General features: G+C 39.8%; 1 protein-coding gene across 1 annotated transcript in view; it reads left to right on the forward strand.

Annotated features, from left to right (window-relative positions):
- The window catches only part of LOC149791101 (uncharacterized), a 128,940-nt gene that overhangs the window by 39,984 nt on the left and 67,370 nt on the right, over positions 1 to 21,586 (forward strand). Inside the window, exons 5-7 of the mRNA XM_089973281.1 lie at positions 1,915 to 2,025; positions 15,893 to 16,018; positions 20,959 to 21,225. Of these exons, the coding sequence (XP_089829407.1) occupies positions 1,915 to 2,025; positions 15,893 to 16,018; positions 20,959 to 21,225 (504 nt within the window). The remainder of the gene's footprint in view (positions 1 to 1,914; positions 2,026 to 15,892; positions 16,019 to 20,958; positions 21,226 to 21,586) is intronic.

A 21,586-nucleotide genomic window follows, 5' to 3' on the forward strand; every position in this document is an offset into this window, starting at 1 on the left:
TCATATAATGTGTATTGTTATACTCTCCCTAAGAGGGTCTCAAGGGAGAATAGTCCTTGATTAATGAGTCACTCTCTATAAATAAAGCACTGTTTTTATTATTATTATTATTATTATTGTTGTTATAATAATAACAATAATAATAATTATTATTATTATTATTACAATGGTGATATAACTTTTCAATTTAGGAAAAAGATCTGCCCTTATGTGTGTTATTCAAACCCATTTCCATATTTAGCCCTATTTACTTTTTATTCTATGTCTCATCTCTCACCCCCTGTTCCAACCTGTCCAATTAGTGTTAGGCAGTAGCTTGAGGCTAGAAAATTTCTGTTGGACTAATATTTTTCATACTTTTGATAGTAGGTAGAAACATTTATGTTGTTGCTAGTCAGCCCATATTTATGTTATTAAAATTGAAGTGATTGGACATTGTCCTCCAAGTTGTCTTGAGGTTAATAGTATAAGTCCCCATGATTCATTCTGATAGATTCGTTTGCTTCCTAGAGAGATATAAGAATTGGGATTTAACTTATCTAATTTCATAATGAGGCTGTATATAAATTCACACACCTGGAGAGCAGTGATGCATGAGAAATCCTGCAAATTAGTTTCAAGTCACGCAATTTAAAATGTGCTCTGCACAATTTTTATTCAGTCATTAACCCTTGAAGTGCTTGTCATGACATAATCTATGCTGCTAGAGGTATTATAGCACTTATTGCAACATCTTTTTTTCAGGTATGCAACTGTTTGCATATCTGGGTTCTTCAGCATGCCATGAATGGTTGTTAAACTAAATGTTATTGTCACTTTGGGCCCTAGAACAAGCATTTTGTCATCTTTTGAACATTTCATCAAAGGAAGTTTTGCAAATGCATGTTGAACATTTGGATACCTAGACAATCCAAAATGGATGATTCCTAGCGTGGTTCATCTTTAGATGATAATTTTGGCTGTTAATAATGATGATGACAATTTTTGTAAAGCTAAAATATCAGATCAGCGGAGCTGAGAAAGTATTAATGGAGATACATGTGAGTGACGTTGAACCCCAAATGGTGTTAAATTGAATCTGATGTACATGCTGGATGGACAAAACAGGGACATTCCAGTCAACCCCTTTTCAGTGCTATTTCAAAATTAAATGTAGAAATGGCAGAATAACAAGTCTTTTTGAAAACACATTTTAAAAGTAGAGTGCAGTTTTCAGATATTTTCTCAAACAATTTAGCTCTGTGGGATCCTGGTTAGGATTAATGGATTAAATAAAAACCTAACAATGATAATAGGAAGTAAAGATATTTTGAACAAAATACCCTTCTTTGAACAAGCTGACTATAGCATTGATGGACTTAAAACCCAAACACAGCATTATGGAACAGATGCCAAATCAGCCACTGTAGTCTGTAAAGCACTGATTCAAGAAATTGAAACTTTTGCAAAGATTATTTTAGTGAAAAGTCTTATTTGGGGGCAGAAGTATCCAAAAGACGAAGCGTGTGAGCTGTGAAAATGTTTACGTAACAACTATAAAGAACAATTGTACAACTTGCCTGAACTAGCTGTGTGTTATGCTCTTTCAGACAGAGTGGATTCTCATAACAAATCAATATTTATACACAGGTAAGGAACACAGATTAACCGCGGAAATAATTAACAGATTAGTGCTTCCACAAATGAAGGCATCATCTTTTAAAGATTTGATTTAAACAGAGCTCTAACATAGTTGAGTAGGAAGAAAGAGAGATGGATATTAAAGTGTTAGGTAAATATTGAACTATGGCTGTTTCCTCCTCCCTTTTCTTTTTTCTTTTACGGCCCCCTTAGTTTTAGGACAAGGTTGGAGCTACTCCCTTAGATATAATCTTGGCAGCAGCGTTTTTATCAATCTATATTCTTGTTTTACAGGGTTCATATCTAACAGAGAGTTATCATGGAAAGATCTAGGACTTGAATTCACATGGAAAGAACTAGAGCTTAGTCTGTCGTTTCTGGTATTGGTAATACACTGCATTGTAGGTAAGCTGACAATGAGAAGATACGCTGTTTTAATTTTTGTGTGATTATAATGTTGACATTGCTCTCGTATCTAGATAAGTCATTGTCATTAAATTCATGGAATTATTTCATAAGGAAACCATCCTCTGTACAAGACTGCTGTCTGCTTTCTGTACTGCTCTCTGGAAGCCAATTTTTATTCGATGGGATCATTCTTTTCAATGATTGGGTCCCATTTCTTATCAATGTATGATAGTATTGAAAATCTATACTAAAAATCAGCTATAGAAACAATCAATGACATTCCATGGGTGTGATGTTTATTTCTGCCTGGATGTCAATCATTTCAGTTTTTTCATTTTGTCTTTTGATGTATGTAATTATTTATTAACTCATAATGGATAAGACTTCATAATGAGAGTTAACTGGCTCAAGCTTCTTATGTCTCCAATGAATGTGTTCTTTTTCTCTTTCTGTGAGAAGTCAGGTTTTCTCTTTCTGTGAGAAGTCAGGTTTTCTCTTTCTGTGAGAAGTCAGGTTTTCAGTGATAATATCCAGTGTAAAACAGTAGCAAAGTAGAAGTAATTTATTGTACTACCCTGGTTTTGGTGTCCACGCAGATAAAAGCATAACATTTATGCATCCTCACTGACTGTAAACCATTGTTTGGTCCTGGGCAACAGTTTGGAGTGGGTTTGATAGTACCTCTCCCCAGGGATCAGAGCTGATGGGGATAAATTTGTATATGATGCATTAATTCTTGTTTAAGTTTTTGCAATTTAACCCATTTCAGATGGGATATAATTTCATTCATGCTGTACCTTTTCATTCGGTATCTGATACCGATCATTCAGTACATTCATCCACCACTTCAGAGAATTATACATTGAACCATGTAATATGTCATTATTATCTGATTACTTTATTTGGAAAGAAGGAAATAAAAGCAGAAGCATGAATTAGAAAAAGTCCCCAAAATGCTAAACGTTTGACATAAAAATTGAGTTTTAATATGTGGGGAGAAAATTTGCGCTGGTGTGATATATTTGTTGACTTAATCAAAAATATAGACAATTTCATGTTGAAAGGTGACATTTTAGGCGGTGAGGATTGTTGTCTTTTCATTATCAAAGTGAATAGAGCTGTCTATAGCTGATTTAAAATTTGATTTCAAGATGAGTTTTAATATAATGAGATCCAAACTGTGGACATTGTTGAAGCAGTGATGTGAATGCAAATTGTGATGAAAAGGTAGACACGTTTATGGTGGAAATTGATATGTAGGCAGTGGGGATTGTGCTCATAACTAGTTTAAATGAAATGTGTAGATGATAACTAGCTAGTTGGCATTTTGTACTCACATTGACAAGGTCGATAACATTGTTGGTTATATATAGAGAATGTGGCAGTTAAATCAGTTTGCTATTCACCATGTTCAGGTTCTTGATTTTTGTGTTGTTGCATGATAATTTGCATATTATTATGATGGCAACATAAATGGTAAAAGGAAAATGCAAGAAACAATTTCCATATGGTGGTTGTAAGTAAGATTGTGAGTGGGACTATCTTCTGTATGAAGCATGTCATTTTTCTTGTGGTTTTTCCAATTTGTTTTTTGAATGCTGAAAATTCCATCCTGCTATTAGGTGAACCAAAATCTTCCAGGAAACTGGATCATTCTACATGTGAGCCCAGTACATCTTGAGCAAGCGTGAAAGATCCTCTTCATATGTTTTCAGTTACCATGTGTAATATTTAACTTTGTTTGCATAAAGAAGATTAGCTGCTGCTTCATGGGTCAGAGAGCACATTGTTACTTATCTTGTGTGCTCCCTCTCTCTATGACTAAGAAAGAGAGCAAGGCTTGCCTTCACTTCAGGGAGGAGCAGCATGCTCTCATATATCTGGAGTGAGTCACATCCCATACAAGGGGGAGCAGCACCATCTACTGACCCACTGATCTGTAAGGGCTGATTGTAAATCATTTCCTCCCCTTCTTTGGAGGAAGCATCATGTTTCAGTCTTTTGAACCTGTTATTGGTGATGAAAGCTAGTCCCCTGAGAAAGGGAGTGCTCATATCTGTTATATCTGGGGATGGAACTTCCTTAAAATCTGAGTCACATGTAGAGTTTTCATATGGTCAGCAGGCACTCGCCACCTGGTATCCGACACTGGGCATTTGTCTTTGGAACCAGTTTAGTATGGAGATAGGGATCGGGCTGAGTCACTCTGTCTTTCCACACTGCTATTTAATCCCTGGGAATTGGTTTAGAGACACTAGATTAAAGCAGGGAATCAGATCAGCATCCCCCATCTGTATTATTGCACTAAATTCCTGCGAGATGTAGATCCTTTCTCCGCAGGGAAGTGATTGGCACTTTCCCTCAATGCAAATATCGACTTATGGATCTAGCTGCATTTTAGTGAAGTCACGTCTTCCTGTCTTGGACCTACTTTGCTGTTGTGACTAGTTTGAAAGGAGGGAGGGTGATAAACCTTCATTCTAAAATTGTTTTTGGCATATGGGAGATCACCCAAATCCACCAATGGAAGTCAAAGTCTCTCATCATGCCAAGTCTCCCTCTAAGCAGAGAGACACAGGGCCAAATAGTCCTGCCTTCCAGGGGAGAGGGTAAGACAAAGATGCCCTTTCTATCCCTGTTGAACTAGTTTGATACAGAGCAGGTTGAAGTGTTACCCCAACCTTTCTGCTCCCTACCTTTTTGCAGACTTTGGTTAAGGAGGCACAGAGGGAGGAATTGCCCCCTCTTGCCTAATGATCTTTTCCCCAATCCTTCAGGTTCACCCAGTTATGATCAAGGAGCTTTCTCAAAGGTTTGGCAAGGGCCAGGCTTTTGCCAACAAAGTTATGACCCTAGGTAGCTGTTTTTGGCCACATGGTTCACACTTCTTCCTGGCACTAAAACTTCCACTTTGGATGCTGAAGCAGCTCAAGTATGTATTTCCTTGGGGACCTAGGCTTGCCTTCCAGTCAAAACACTGGAATCCTTAGAACAAAAGGCTTGGTCGTCAGTGACCATAGCCTGTTATATGGATTTCTTTCCAGCTGCCTCATTCTTCCTGCTGAAAGAGGAATGTATGATGCCAGTGGTAGCAGTGGCAAAACCTTCTGTGCATGCATTGTCCTTGGCTTTGCTATTGGAGCTTCTCTACCTCCACAGAGAAGTGTCACTGAACACTTCCAAGGTCTTACTTGAGCACAGTAAGAACTTTCTTCGACTCTGTTTGGAAGGCTCACCACCTCTGTGGCTATTCAAGATTTGGGAGACCATCAATACTGGTTCCTTATATCCACCTTCAGCTCTTCAAAACCAGCCATGAAGCACAATCATCATCGCTTTCAGGGCCCACTGGTTAAATTTCGTTACAGCTGTCCAGCCCCAAACAAAGCAGCAACCCCTTCTCAGACATCCACCTTGACATGCATGTTTGTACAGGTGCAGCGTGCCTTCCTCACATTCCTAAGGATTAGAGTGGACAGCCCTAGGGACTTGCTCCCTCTCCTGCTGACTATACCTCTTCCCTTGGTTCCTGTTGGTGTCACACTAGACCTATTTTCGCAGGCTTTGTCAGGCATAACAGTTGATTCTTGAGTCCTTTCTTTCAGAAGAGATCTTCCTCTTCTGGTACCATCCAACATTTGCTTCATTTTGGCAGTTAAATCTGGCCCTGTTTAGGAAGAGGTTCATTCTCTTTTTCAGAATGGTGCAGTAGAGAAGGTGTTAAAGGACCAGATTTTATTGGTTAACATGAAAGGGGAAAATTCTTTTGTACTTATTAACATTTCCTGCCTAAGCAGGTTTCTGTTGGAGGAAACATTCAGGATGGAGATCACAGCCTCAGTCAGGAATACCTAAATGCCTGGAAATTGGATGGTCTCCATCAGTCTTCAGGATGCATACCTTCACATCCCTATATTTCCTCCACACAGGAAATACCTCAGATTTTGTTTGGATGGGGAGTTTTTCCAATTCCGAGCTCTGCCATGTGGCCTACCATCCACACCCAAAGCTTTTACTAGGGCCATTTGAGTAGCTGTGGATTTGCCTCACTGTTGGTCCATAGTAACCAAACTTGGTCTTCTACCAAACTTAAAGAAATCAGAGGCAAATCCATCTCAAGATGTTGTCCCTGTAAGGATGATTTTATTTCACAGATGGGTTAATGCATCTCCCTATGGACAGAACAGACAAGATTCTATCTCTGTTGGAGATGCTGGTGGTAAAGATAATTATGAACTAATCTTTTTCTCTCTGTTGGGGATCTTGAACACTGCAGTAGACCTAGTTTTCCAAGGCAGTCTTCATTTATGTCCAAGTTCAGCACCTTGGAGACTCATAGGGACCTCTTGAATGCTCCAATTTCTCTGATTTGAGTATCACCACCATCTAAATTGGTGGGCAATCCAGAGCCAGCTTCTACTCAAAACCCCAAGTTCCCCTCGACCCGAATCCCAGTGTTACCTAATCACGAATGTGTCAGATTCGGGATGGGGTGCACATCTAGACCCAAATGGTCTGTTTCGTCAGGTTTCATTGTCTACCCTCCATGTCAACAAATTGGTAATGAGGTCAGTGTTTTTAACCTTCAGTGGTGCTTCAAGCAAATATGAATTTGCTGCGTTGTGGTATCCTGACAACATATTGGTGGTAATGTACCACAGGAGATGAGGAGGCAGGAATGCACTTTCTCTCTGTGTGTAGGTTTGGAACCTCATTTGTTGGACATCTTAGCAGTAATATTTCTTCGAGAATGCTACATTCCTGGCAAGAAGAATATCCAGGAAAGGGATTATGGTTCTTATGAAATGGTTTCTCCACCAAGCCGTAGGAGACTCTCTGTTTCATTGTGGGGAATTGCATCTGTGGAGTTCTTTGTTGCCAACTCAGCAAGCTCCCATTTTGTTTCCCAGTCTTCAGCAGGAGGGGCAGAATAGTCCTTCATCCCAGGGTTGTGTCATGTTCATTGGGAATTATAAGTTTCTCTCCTTTGCAAATCATGTTTTCTGGCAAAAAAACAGCTTCCTTTGGTTGCTCCATGCCTCACTGACATCCACTATCACAGCCATATCTGTGCATGGGATTACTGTGATTACTTTTATGTCCAGTTAGTGCACTATGTTTTTACGTTGCAGCCTATAAAGGGAGAAGCAATAATAGGAAACATCTTTTCCTCCCTATTAAAGACTCAGCTGACATTTTAGCTTCCACCATTCTAGGTGCATTGCATATGAGGTTCATGCCTTTGCTCCCTAATGGGCCTATCTAACACATGTATGCTTGGCGGTTGTGATGAAGGCCATGTTTTTGCACACTCACACTACAGTACTTTCTCCTTTACCTTTGCTCGTTAATCCATCAAGCAATTGCATTTTCTCAATGGGTTCAATCATTGTTGCTCAAAAAGTGACCCATGCAGATTCCATCCTGCTGTAGTCTCCTACTGTTCTGTGAGGGTCAGTATTTCTTGTGTTGGTATTTTTATTTGCCAGTTTTTGGGATCATCAGACCTACTGACAAACTGAGACATTCAGCTATATGCCTTGACCAACATCATGGCAGGTTTCCCATGCTACTGGAAATCAGGGAAAAAGTCGTGAGAATAATAATTTTTCTGTTAACATTTGACGCCAGAAACAATTACATATTTGAGTCGTAACTGAACTGATCATGATTTAAATTTATCGAGTTCTGACCAGTATGGGTTATATGCAGTAGGGGTCATTTATGTGTTTGCCATAAACATATTTGTTGAGCCAATCCAATCACTAAGTGGAGTAGATTCGCATATTAGACTGGTCGTTTCACAGATATAAGTTTGATAACCAGTTTAACATCACTAGAAGCTGATATGCTGGCAGCAAAGCTTAGCCATTTATCAAATGTCCAAGAAAAACTACATGTTGTTACATTGAGTCCTACCTGCATGAAGTTGATATGAAATTTATTTATTTTCTCAGAAATTGCGAGTTTTAAGTTGCTAAGTTTTTAATTTGCTGAAAGACAAGATGAAACTATGGTTTTGATGAAATGTGACCTGGTATTCACGATTTGCATTGCTATTCGCACGAGTACACAAATCTCGCAACCCACATTTCGAGACATCATAGATCAGTAATCACATGATATCAGTAATAACCCATTTCAAATGTTGCAGAAACAAGTAAAATATTAACTGAAATTTGTATACTGTTTGTAAAAATGAAGAATAAGTATGCGAAGAACATAAAATTCTTTATATATGTATTCTAAGAACAACTACACAGGTTTTGTTGTATCTCATGACTAACACATTGACTCTTCATCTTGCTGCTACAGTGACAGGTTTCTTGTGGTTGTTCTTGAAATAAATATTTTGAAAAGTATGGGTTCTTTCTGGTTTCTACGAAAGGTATCTGGCTTTTGTAGGTTTGTTTAGTCAGGTGACTAGTAATGCAAATGGCGAGTACCGAGTCAGATTTCATTTCTGCCGTAGTTTTGTCCATTCTATCAGCAGAGAACAAAAATAATGATCATTATACTTTCTGATAAATAAACTCTTTTGCTCATATATTTCGTACATGTGTGATTCGATGTAGCATCATTCAAGTTTGCTAGGCCTGCTGGTACGTGAGTACCATATGCCACTACCACACCATAGTGGCAAATTAAATTTTTTCGATGGCAGTTGCTTGACCCCATATCCCATACTGAATGTCCAAATGGGAAAAATGGGGAAATATTTGTAGAAAACCTCGATTAGAAAACAGACTGCCATTTAAGTCAAATATTTGTAGTCCAAAATAAAGAATCTCGAAGCTGACCTTTGGTGCTAAACTATTACTCTGTGATGTGTATATTCACATGAGTCATGTAGGAACACCGACTATTTCAGTAATGGGAGTCATTTTTTTGTGAAAATTTGATTCTACAGTAACCTTTAAGTGGCAAGTATTCACGTCATTGGGATTCACATACGTCCATATTCTTTTGGAAGGTCATTATTTAGATGCCCTGAGAGGTGCATATGGCAAAATCCAAAATCAATGTTAAAGTACTTAGACATTTTTGGACGAAATAAACCTAAAGGTGTGATCCAGTACAGTCCATATTGAATGTCGCTCGCTGTGAATGACAATGAAAGCTACTCATTATGATAAACAAATGTGTACTACCCTTGCTTGTGATGATTCCACTCAATGCTTATGATGATTCCACTCAATACGTTCTTATTTTGACCCAACTTTAGTACATGGCCACCATTGTAAAAGTCCATAGCGATAGATAATTTTTGTCTGGAAGTTTCTTGGTGACAGTAAAGGTGCAAAGCATTTCAATAATCAGGATTGAATATACTTTAGTTAAAGGAAATTAGTGTTAAATTTTAAAAGATAACTCTTTGTGTCCACCAAACATTTATTGTCCAGTATAATTACAACAAATACACCAGGTAGAAAATAATAGCCCACAGATAATAAAACATGAAACCTTTTTATTACACATGTGTAGTCCATGATAAAGGTTCATATTTTGAAACTACAAGTCATACTGTCGACATCCCACATTTCGCATACACAACGTTATATGTGGAATCGATTGGTTCACATAGGGACCTTTTATTGTGGTGCTCAAATAGTTCTTTACACATCATATTTGGAACAGATGACTCTACTTTACTCATGTGCAGATATTGCCATTTGACCACAAGCACGTGCACATTGTGCTTGTCCGCAGGATTCCAAACTTTTTTATATGCGGTACCAAATGTGTTCAGAGGAGTAACAACTTTGTTGAGGTAACATAATTTTCATCTGAATCAAAGGCAACTTAGCTAAATTAGACCACTTGTTGTAGTAATTGTAATGTTAGAATTGGTTTTTTGAAGAAGGAATGCTCTTTCACTGTAGATTTATGTAGGCCATGTTGAATCTGTTAAAATGGAAGAAACATGGCAGCTGCGTTTCTTGACAAACATACCATATTACTAGTTTTGCATTATGAGAACTGCATTTAACTCATGATATAGTAATGGCTTTTGTACTTATACTTAATGCAGCAAAATGTAACCAAGTGCAGCAATTAATTGCTGCTTTGACTACATCTTCTGGATTATAACTTTTTAATGCTAATAACTAAGACAAGAACAGTCATTATCTCTTTGCCGTAAATACATATTTTCTCTCCACCCATTTATTTATTTTGCTTCTAGTTACATTTTTTATGATATTATGGATTTTCCAACATCACATTTAATGTTTTAATTTATTTTAGTATTTATAGATTATTTGCCATATTAGTTGGGATTTGATGTTCAAGTTATTTGCGATGCCGTTGGTGCCAAGCTGTATTGGCATTCGTCGTTCCTTTGGGCACACCAGCTGCGTGGAGAGGGGGGATCTGCTGCATGGGCAACAGCTGATTCTCCATACCACCCTGCTCAGGCTTCATAGCTCCACTGGATAGGACACTCTAGCGTCGTCTTACGGCGTCGTTACAACACGAGAAGTAGCAGTTTACCGGTTCTAAGTCAAAGCTCGATTGGTGTAGAGCTTGGCGCCAGGGGTTACTTCTGACGGTGGGAGAGATCACCAGGTCTCACTGGACAGCTACCATCCACCTCAAGCTGGGCAGCCCCCAGTCAGTAAGGTGCTGCCCGCCATGGCCTGCCTGCTTCACTGGGTGCGTGGAGCTTAGAGAACCATCTCGACAAGTGGGCCACAAAACTCCGCACCAGGAAAGACTAAAAGAAGAAATAAGAAGACTCCAACTCTTCGTTTTACAACCTGGAACATCAGGACCATGTGTCCTGGATTGACCGCTGACCTACAGCAGATTGACGATGCACGGAAGACTGCCGTCATTGACAGAGAACTTTCCCGACTGAACATTGACATTGCCTGCCTCCAGGAGACCCGACTGGCTGACAGCGGCACCATGAGGTCAGGGAAGCTAATTACACGTTCTTTTGGCAGGGGAAGCCCTTGGATGAACCTAGGCAGCATGGTGTAGGCTTTGCCGTCAAGAACACACTAATCGCCTTCATTGAACCTCCATCATCAGGTACTGAGAGAATCCTTGCCCTCTGGCTGTCAACATCCTTAGGCCCGGTCAACATCTTAAGCGTGTACACCCCAACCCTCTGCTCCACCTACGAGGAGAAAGACAAGTTTTATGAGGCTCTGGATCAGGCATTATCCAGTATCCCCAACAATGAAAGCCTTTACTTACTAGGAGACTTCAATGCTAGAGTGGGAGCTGACCATGAGGCCTGGTCCACCTGTCTCGGCTTTTACGGAAGGGGCAAGATCAACGAGAATGGTCAGCGACTGCTGGAGATGTGCTGCTCCCACAGCCTATGTGTGACCAACACTTTCTTCAAATGCAAGGAGATCCACCAGGTGTCGTGGAGACACCCACGTTCACGCCACTGGCACCAGCTAGACCTCGTCATCACCAGGCGTGCAGAACTGGCCAGTGTCCTCCTTGCCCGCAGCTACCACAGTGCTGATTGTGACACAGACCATTCCCTCATGGCCAGCAAGGTGCAAATATTACCCAAGAAGCTGCACCACGCCAAGAAGAAGGGTCACCCACGCATCAACACCTGCTGTGCAAGCAACCCAGAGAAAACACAGCAGTTCATCAGCAAACTGAAGGAAGCCCTCACCAAAGTGACACCTGATGACACCATTGACTCCAAGTGGTCCCATATCCGTGACTCTGTGTACAATTCAGCCATCACAGCTTACGGGAAGAGGGAGTGAAAGAATGTCGACTGGTATGAGGCAAACTGGGAGGAGATGGAGCCCGTGACTGAGGCAAAGAGGAAAGCCCTCCTGGCATACAAGGCTGCACCTAGCCCCAGAACACTACAAGCCCTCAGGATTGCAAGGAACAACGCCCAGAAGACCGCCCGCCGCTATGCCAACACCTACTGGCTGAACCTTTGCAACAGTATACAGACAGCTGCTGACACTGGGGATACAAGAGGAATGTATGAGGGTATCAAAAAGGCGACAGGCCCCCACCAGCTACAAGACCGCACCCCTCAAGTCCAAGACGGGCGAAGTCATCACAGATCAGGGGAAACAACTGCAGCGATGGGTTGAGCACTATCTCTAGTATATGTAACCCAAAACAATGTCACTGGAACTGCCCTGGATGCCATTCCAGACCTGCCTGTCATGGAGGAGGTAGACACACAGCCCACCCTGGAAGAGCTCGGAAAAGCCATCGATTGCCTTGCCTGTGGGAAGGCTCCTGGAAGCGACGGCATTCCGCCTGAAGTCCTCAGGAGCAGAAAACCAGCACTGATCCAGCCTCTACACACACTCCTCTGCCTTTGCTGGGAACAGGGATACATCCCACAGGACATGCATGACGCCAACATCGTCACTTTGTACAAAAACAAAGGAGACCGTAGCAACTATTGGGGCATCTCCCTCCTCAGCATCGTCGGAAAGGCCTTCGCCCGTGTTGCCTTGGCGCGCTTGCAGATCCTAGCCTCCCGGGTCTACCCAGAGTCCCAGTGTGGATTTTGAGCTGGCAGGTCAACTATAGACATGATCTTCTCACTACGTCAGCTGCAGGAGAAGTGTCACGAGCAGCAGATGCCCCTCTACGTTGCCTTCATAGACCTGATGAAGGCGTTTGACCTGGTTAGTTGGAGTGGACTCTTCAGACTCCTGCAGAAGATCGGCTGCCCCCCCACGTCTGCATGCTGTCATTATGTCGTTCCACGAGAACATGCACAGCACAGTGTGCTTCAATGGCGCAACATCTGAAGCATTCCCAGTCATCAGCGGAGTCAAACAAGGCTGTGTCCTTGCGCCAACGCTCTTTGCCATCTTATTCTCCATGCTTCTCCAGTACGCATTCAAGGACTGCAGCGAGGGAGTGTACATCCAAACCAGGGCTGACGGCAAGCTGTTCAACATCACCTGTCTCCATACTAAGACTAAAGTCACAGAGGTACTCATCCGTGAATTGCTCTTTGCTGACGATGCAGCCTTGACATCACACATGGAAGATGGACTTCAGCAGCTGGTATGCCACCCCTCTCCCATGCATGTAAGGAATTTGGACTGACCATCAGTTTGAAGAAAACAAATGTCATGGCACAGGACACAGACTCCCCTCCCTCTGTCACCATCGATGGGTGCAATTTGGAAGTTGTCGAGAACTTCACATACCTCGGGTCTAACATCTCCAGCTCACTCTCCATTGATTCTGAGGTGAGCGGCAGGATTGCCAAGGCAGCAGCTGTGATGGCCAGACTTAACCAGAGGGTCTGGAACAACCCCAACCTCACAGAGAAGACCAAACTATGTGTCTACCAAGCCTGCGTGCTCAGCTCACTTCTCTACAGCAGCAAAACATGGACCACCTATGCAAGACACGAGAGGAAACTCAACAGCTTTCACCTGAGATGTCTGCGGCGCATTCTGCACATCCAGTGGCAGGACAAAGTACCCAACACAGAGGTTCTAGAACGCGCCAACATGAATAGCATGTTCTCCATACTCAGCGAGAGGCGCCTTCGCTGGCTTGGCCATGTCAAGAGAATGGACCCACGTCGCATTCCCAAGGACCTGTTATATGGGGAGTTAGCAGAAGGTGCATGACCAACTGGACAACCACATCTGCGCTACAAAGATGTTTGCAAGAAGGATATGAAGACGGCAAACATCAATGTCAATGACTGGGAGAGCTGTGCAAACAACCGTTCCAGCTGGCATCTAGCTGTCAGGCAGGGAGTTCAAAACGCAGAGGAAGAGAGAAGAATAAAACAAGCTGAAAAGAGAGCTAGAAAGAAGGATAAGCAAAAGCGTACTTTGGAGCTACGCCATTGTCTCCCGTAGACGGATGGATGCCAGGATGAAGATGGAGCGGAAGACTTACTGACAAAAGAAGCTTTGTGAGTCAATGTATAATTGGCAGTTTTACGAGCAGCGTTTATGAAATTGTTGACCTTTTGCTGATCAAGGTAGGTATTATCATCAATCTGGACAAAATGTTTGAACTCCTCAACTAATATGAGTTGTCAGAGGTTACCATAGTCCTGACAAACTTTCTTGTCTCTGCACCGTCTATCAAATATTTGCTCTTTTTCTCATGCAGATACATTCCTTAATCACATCATGATCGGCGCTTTGATGTATACAAAGGGAAGTGTAGATGTCAGGAGCTTTGGCAATAAGTAATCTTTTTAATAAGAGAGTCCAATGACCATTTCGAATTTTAAGTGAAATATTTATCTAGTTTATTTTCTTTAGTAACTAATAGTCTAATAACATTAAAAAACTGAACTTGTGTGCAAAGGGGGAGAGTTGTCCAATTGCCAGCTCTAATTCTTTTAATATAAATTGAAATTTCCATTCTTCCTTTTCTCTTTTTCTTGGTATTTCTTTCTCTTCTTTTTCTCTCTGCAATTATATTAACCTATATTCTGTCTCCTGTTTCTGCAGCTGCAATTCTTCTTTTCTGTAGCTGTATTTGTTCCTTTCCTCTTTCTGCAACTGCAGGTCAAACTGTCTCAACTCTGTTTCCATTTAGTGTTTTAATTTCAATTATGTTACTTTCATTTGAGTGAATGTTACAATCCAAAACTATTATTGATATATCTTACTATATATTCAAGTGTTGTTCCACTGATGTACTGACATAAAGCCATCATCTACCATATTAATGTTGAGAATGACCAACAATACAACACTATACAGTACAGCCAGTTATGTTTGTATTCAACATAACCTATAACGCATGTGCAAATTGAGTAATTTCTTTTCCATTACAATATTTTTAGCTGTATTACTGTATAGTCCTCTCTATTACTGTGTTATGGAGACCATTTAAAATAACGCTTTCTCAGCTGTGATAGCCTGTGATGCTTAAACATTTTATAATCACTGTCATCATGACAGTCATCGGCCAGTATTTGCCCCAAAAATCATTATCTTAATATGAACCAAGTTGGTAGTCAGCCATTTTAGGTTTTCTAGGTAGTACATATTTTAAATAGGCATCTTTAAAACTTCCTTTATGAATGTAAAATACAACTGTGACAGAATGCATGTTATAGGGTCAAATATACCATCATTTATTTTAGCAACCGCTGAGATCAAGCTTAAGTGCCTTGTTGTGTAAACATTTGTTGACCCCCAAAAAGTCTATGAGATCTCTACAGGCAGTGCAACAGTAAGATATTGAAATGTATCACTGAGAAAGCTGATATTGCTCCAGTGGCTGTAACATTTTTATGATCCAATAGTGATATTAGTTTTGTGACAACTTTTTATATCTAGGAGAGATATATGCCCTTATCTGTGTTATTCAAACTCATATTTCCATATTGTGGACTGTGTATGTTTTGTTCTATTTCTTTTGGTCTCACTCTCCCTCCCAATTTGAATATGAATCCAGCAGGATTAATGTGGGGCTTAACTTTAGCGATAGTCAGGAAGCCCAGAGCTAGTAAATTTCCTGTCAGACTGGTAGTTTTCACAATTGTAATAGTCTGACAACTAGTAAAGTTTCGGTTGTTCCTAATTGGTCTATATTTATGTTATGTAGGTAATTTTTCACAATTGAAATGATTGGATTCCAATTCAGTGTCTCCATCAAGGGATAGAAGAATTAGGAATTGGTCAATCGCATTTCTTAACAAGGCTGTATAAACCTTTACCATGTTCGTTTCATTTGTGGTATGTACATGATTATGAGACTAAATTACTGAATTGAATTGTTTTTTTATTGAGAAACATGTAGAATGTTAATGCCTCACAACACATACATAACACAGGTGGCAGCACTTTCCTTATTTAAGCAAGTTTTTTCATAAGAGCCAGCCCAATCAATAAGTTTGTAAGTCTGTATTCTTGTTTTCCAGTGTTCTTTTCTGAAGATCCATGGAAAGACCTAGGACTTGAATTCACATCGACAGATCTAGGACTTGGTCTGCTATTATGTGTAGTAATAATATTCCTTGTAAGATGCTGTTTTAGACATGTTAGAGGTAAGCTTATAATGAGAAGAGATATATTATTTAAATTGTTTGTTGGATTATAATGTTTACATTTTTCTGACACCCAGATAGGTCATTGTCATTTGCAGGAATTTATTTGATAAGTAAACTATCCTTTTTTCAATACTGCCCTCTACTATTCTCTCCTGTTTTTTGGCAACCTATTCTTTGATGGGACCAATCTTTTCAATTATAGTGTCACAGTTCTTACCATGGTATGAAAGTATTGAAAAGCCATAGTAAAGGTCAGCTATAAGAACAATAATTTAACCTCCATAGGTAGGATGTTTTTTATTCTTCTGTCTGGATGTCAGTCGTTTCATGCTTTTTCTGTTTGCTTTTTATTGTAGACAGTTATTGGTCAACTCACAGTGGACAAGACATCATAACGAGAATTAATGGAGTCTAATATCTTATATTGCAAAAGAATATTTTGCTTTCTTTCAGATGTAAGATTATTTTCTGAGAGAAGTTACCCAGGCAAATTTTCAGTTATAATAATCAGTTTAAAACAGTTAAGATTTTTAGCGAAGCAGAGGTAATTAATTGTACTACCCCCAATGTTGGGTTCAACCCAGATAAAATCATGACATGTACACCCTCACTGAATGTGAACCATTTTTTCTGCATTGATCCTGGGCAGCAGTTTAGGGTGGGTTTCATAGCACATATCCCCAAAGAGTGGGGCTGACGAGGCAAAATTTGTACAATTAGACACATTAATTATACATTTTTGGTTTAATGTTTGTGTTTAGATCAGGTTTTCTGTGTACTGTATAAATACTTTTAGAAGGGGAACCATGAAATTTGGTGGGGGATGCAAAAAAAAAACCCAAAAAAGAACAACAAGATGGCCGCTATCGCTTAACTGGCTTGAAGCAGCTGTTCCATTTTTTATTGCCGTTTTCATGATATTTGTGCTTGTTGACTGGTTTCATCTACGCTATTGTGTTCATTATGTATTGGCTGTTAAATTCGTATGTGTTTCTTCATCTCCTTGTTTTGGAAATGAGAACAACTTTTTCTTAACTGTATAGCTCCACTGTTTTTGAACAAACCGCCATCACGTATCACGTGATACTCGCCAGTCAACCCGTTTATGCTACGATGGACCCTCATTAATTGCTTTAAATGATCACTCTTGGTGTCTCCACACTACATTGTGCTCTAGACTAAATGAACTGGGACTACATTCATCATTACCTAAATGTAAACTGAAGCGAAAAAAGAAACGTCGCTTCAAAGCTGGCCAGTGTAGAACAGGAAGAAGAATTCCAGTTATCTCCCTTATTTCGGCTCAAAAATCGACCGTGCATTTAGATAATCTAATTCAAATCCCTATTAATTCGTCAGCCTTTGTGTCAACTATCCAGGAGATACCTCTGCATATTGCATTATTCAATGCCCAGTCAGTAGGACCACCGGAAAAGTGCACAGAAATAGTGAATTTCATCAATGACCAGAATATTGACCTCTTTTTCCTGACAGAAACATGGCTAAAAGCATCAGGCGATGAGCCCAAGTGTGCGGATCTAACACCCACTGGTTACTCCATCAAGTCGTTCCCCTGTAATTCTCATGGAGGTGGAATTGCTGTTACAAAGAACTCACATGATAAAACGTATTGACCACACAACAGCATTCAATTTCGACCACACATCGTTTGAACTAGTCCAGACCACACTAACACTGGAGCAAAGGTCAGTCCAATTATTCTGCCGATACCGCCCTCCTCCTAGTAGAAAAAACAAGCTGGCTGGCTGACTCTTTTTGGAGCAGTTTCCGAATCTCCTGGACTATGGAAATTCGATAGGTGGCAACCTGATTATTCTTGGAGATTTCAACTTTCACTTTGACTGTCCCGGAAACCCAAATACATCAAAACTCATAGATTCCATTAATGTTTTCAACCTGAAACAGTCAGTTAACCAACCCACCCATAAACATGGTCATATTTTAGACTGGATTCTTCATAGACCTGATGGTAACATTCTACGGTCCTTCTGGTATCCCATGACCTTTCATCAGATCACCTCTGCATTATATGCCATCTTGACATATCAGTCCCTAACCCTCACCTTTATCTGCTACTAAGAGAAACCTCCGTATGATAAATAGAACCAAACTAATGCACGACATCCATGCTAACTTAACATCTAGCTTACCTCCTACCGCAGAACAACTCAGTAACTGCCTGCGTTCATTGCTTGGCAAACATGCACCAGCTACCAAGTGCAGAGTATCAATTCAAAAGTGTTCTCCATGGTATAGTAGTGTTAGGGACCAGCTTCGCACTGCTAAAAGAGACCGCCATAAAGCTGAGAGGCTTTGGCTTTCCACCAGTCTCACTATTCATAAGCAAATTTATGAAGCCTCTAAGAAGAATGTTACAGATATAGTCCATGCAGCGAAATCAGCCTACTACACTACTAAGGTCATGGAAAGTTCCAGCTGCAAAGAGCTCTTCGAGATTACTAACAAGCTAATGTCAAAGAACAAATCAACACCACTTCCAACTACCTTCTCTCCAGTCGACCTTCCTGACACGTTTGCAAATTTCTTCTGTGTCAAAGTATAAACCATTAGAGATAAGCTTGACACCACAATTTCAATTGACTTGTTGTCACCATACAGTTGGGATACATAATTTGAGCGGCAACCATTAGCATCATTTGAACCCGTCTCTATAAATTTAGTACGAATAATTGTGATGAAGAGTGCACTAATGTCATGTGAACTTGATCCAATTCCAACATCACTGCTGCTTGAGTGCTTAGATCCAGTATTGCCTTCACTAAATGATGTTATTAATACCTCTCTCTCATCCAGGGAATTCCCATCATTTTTCAAAACTGCCATTGTAAAGCCTCTGCTGAAGAAACCAACACTAGACCATAATGATTTAAAGAACTACTGCACAGTTTCTAATTTCAAATTCATATCAAAAATCTTAAAAAAAGGTTGTTTTATCCCAGCTTGTATCTCATCTAAATTCAAACAGTCTTTTTAGCAATGTACAGTCTGCATATCGCCCTTGCCACAGTACTGAAACTACTCTTCTAAAAGTAGTTAATGACATTCTCTCTGCGTTGGATAGCGGAAAGATTACAGTCCTCACCCTCCTTGATTTGTCTGCAGCATTTGACACAATAGACCACGATCAAAGCACACCTCCCCGCTGCTCTGTACCCAACACTGGCTATCCATTCTATCCAGAATCATACACAAAATTTGTTCTCTGTGCTACGTTTCACTGTCGGACTCTAGTTCAGCATACCTATCTGACCTCACCCATGTGTACACACCAGCAAGATACTTACGCTCCTCTTCTGACAATCGTATACTCATTATTCTCACTATGAAAACAAAGTCATATGGACAGCGTTCTTTTGCATACCAGGGCCCAGCAACGTGGAATGAGTTGCCCACTGAACTTTAGACACAAAGACACAGTGATCACATTCAAGAGGGCTCTAAAAACTCACTTATTGCGACAGCAAGAACAAACTTAAAGACCTAATAATGTTTCCTACCTGAAATTCTCTCAGCATGGTTTTTATTTTTTAATGTTTTTCTAATTTCATGCTGTTTGCTTTTGTAATAATATTATTATATGTTTTTTATCTTATAGGTGTTGTCTAATGTTGTAAAGCGCTTAGAGCGTCTAAAGATTAGGCGTTATACAAAGTCCTCATTATTATTATTATTGATAAGTACACTTTCATCTCAGATGTAGGTCATTGACCTTCTTCTCTGACTGTGGTTAGCCCATTTCAGGCAGGACACAATTCCAGTCAAACATCACCTTTTCATGTGGGTTCTGGTTGTATGTTCTATGCATTTCATCTAACATTTCATACAATGCATCATAATGTCATGTTATCTGTTTAGGAAAGAAGGAAACTAAAGTATGCTATTTTATACAATGGTAGCACGATTTAACAAAAATTAAGTGGTAAACATTTGATTTAAAAATTGAGTTTTAACGTTCTGAGATCAAAATGGCGGTCAGTATTTAAAATCTTGTTATTGCTATTCCTCCTACATGAATAGCATATAATCATGGGATTTACACTAAAAGGCTTTTTGTGATGTCTAGCTGGTCTTGAATAAAAGGGATACCAATCTGACCCCCAATATGGTCACCATGGCAGCCATTTGTAAAATAGTATTGTCACTACTGTACATGAGCAGAAAGTTATGTGAGGTTGCATCAGAAGATTTCTTATGATGTCAAGCTGTTCTTAACTGATAATGGTGCCAATTTGACATCAAACATGGCTGCAATTGCTGAAGTCTTGATAATCTTGCTATTGTACTCCTTCTGAACGGAAAGTCATATCTGGAAAATATTGTTATCTCAACTACTTCTAAGTGGATGGCTAAATCAACATGGGATTTTTACCATTAAACTTCTTATTATGCCCTTAGTAAAAATTATGCTAGTCATGCATACAATATAACTGACTATTATGGTATGGAGCTTTCACCAGAAACACATTTCAAAATAGACTGAAATTGATACCAATCTGACATTCATTATGTGCGTTACAATAGCTAATTTGAAAATATTTATTTTAGCAGATGAATATCACGCATAATTTCAGCATTCTAAAGTTAAAATGAAGAATTGATCTTATTTTGAATTTCTGGAAATTATATTTTGTCAAGTAGAATGTCAAACCCTTTAAGAAACTCTTGTTTCAGATTCTGATATTGATAAGAGAAAAATTCATATGGCTGTATTTCACCATGATGAACAATGCGGAGTGTCTCATCGTGGTGAGCAAGCTTTTCTAATACCATTAGACATGTGCTTTTTCAAATGTATATGAAAATAGCGGGAGATTGGGAACACATTTTGGTTAGTTTGATTTTTTTGAAATGTTGAAAACTAGCTTAAGGTGTTATTAATCAATATTTTATTTCAGAACCAGTCGTTCCAGAGGAGATCCTGCAAATGAACGAAGAATCCATTAAGTTGTTTAAAAAAGCTCTGAGGGATCGAACAGAGAAGGTTTATAACATCAGGGTCCAGATTGTAGGACAATTTGCAGTCGGAAAAACAACATTGTGTAAGCGACTTTTGGGGGATGACGTAAACATTGATGAGAGAAAAAGTACTAAAGGAATTGATGTGCATATTCATCGCTGCAGAGTCTCCCATGCAGCTGGTGAATGGGTAAAACTAGATAAAGGTAACGTGTAAAGTGTTCAGAGTAATTTACTTTAGATATCATAATATATAGATGGAACAATGTACAAGTGTGCTATGGACTAAAACTGATAATTCATTCAATATTCATGTACAGATTGATTGGCTGATGGTTGTTTTTGTTGGTTTTATGCCATTTTGCAGCAGGCTGGTGGAGGTAGAACCCTGGAAAGTCACAGTAAGAACCACTGCCCATGGAAAGCTACTGGCCGACTTTCTCACATATCCACACTGGCTAAACTCGATACTTGATGTCACTTGGACAGGGATAGGATGGCAGTGATCAGTAAAGGTGAGCATTTAGACCACGTCACCACCTGGGGTCCTATGGACTGACAGATAGG

Source organism: Sinohyriopsis cumingii, chromosome 10, assembly GCF_028554795.1.
Source record: "Sinohyriopsis cumingii isolate HCF-2022 chromosome 10, ASM2855479v2, whole genome shotgun sequence".
NCBI lineage: Eukaryota > Metazoa > Mollusca > Bivalvia > Unionida > Unionidae > Sinohyriopsis > Sinohyriopsis cumingii.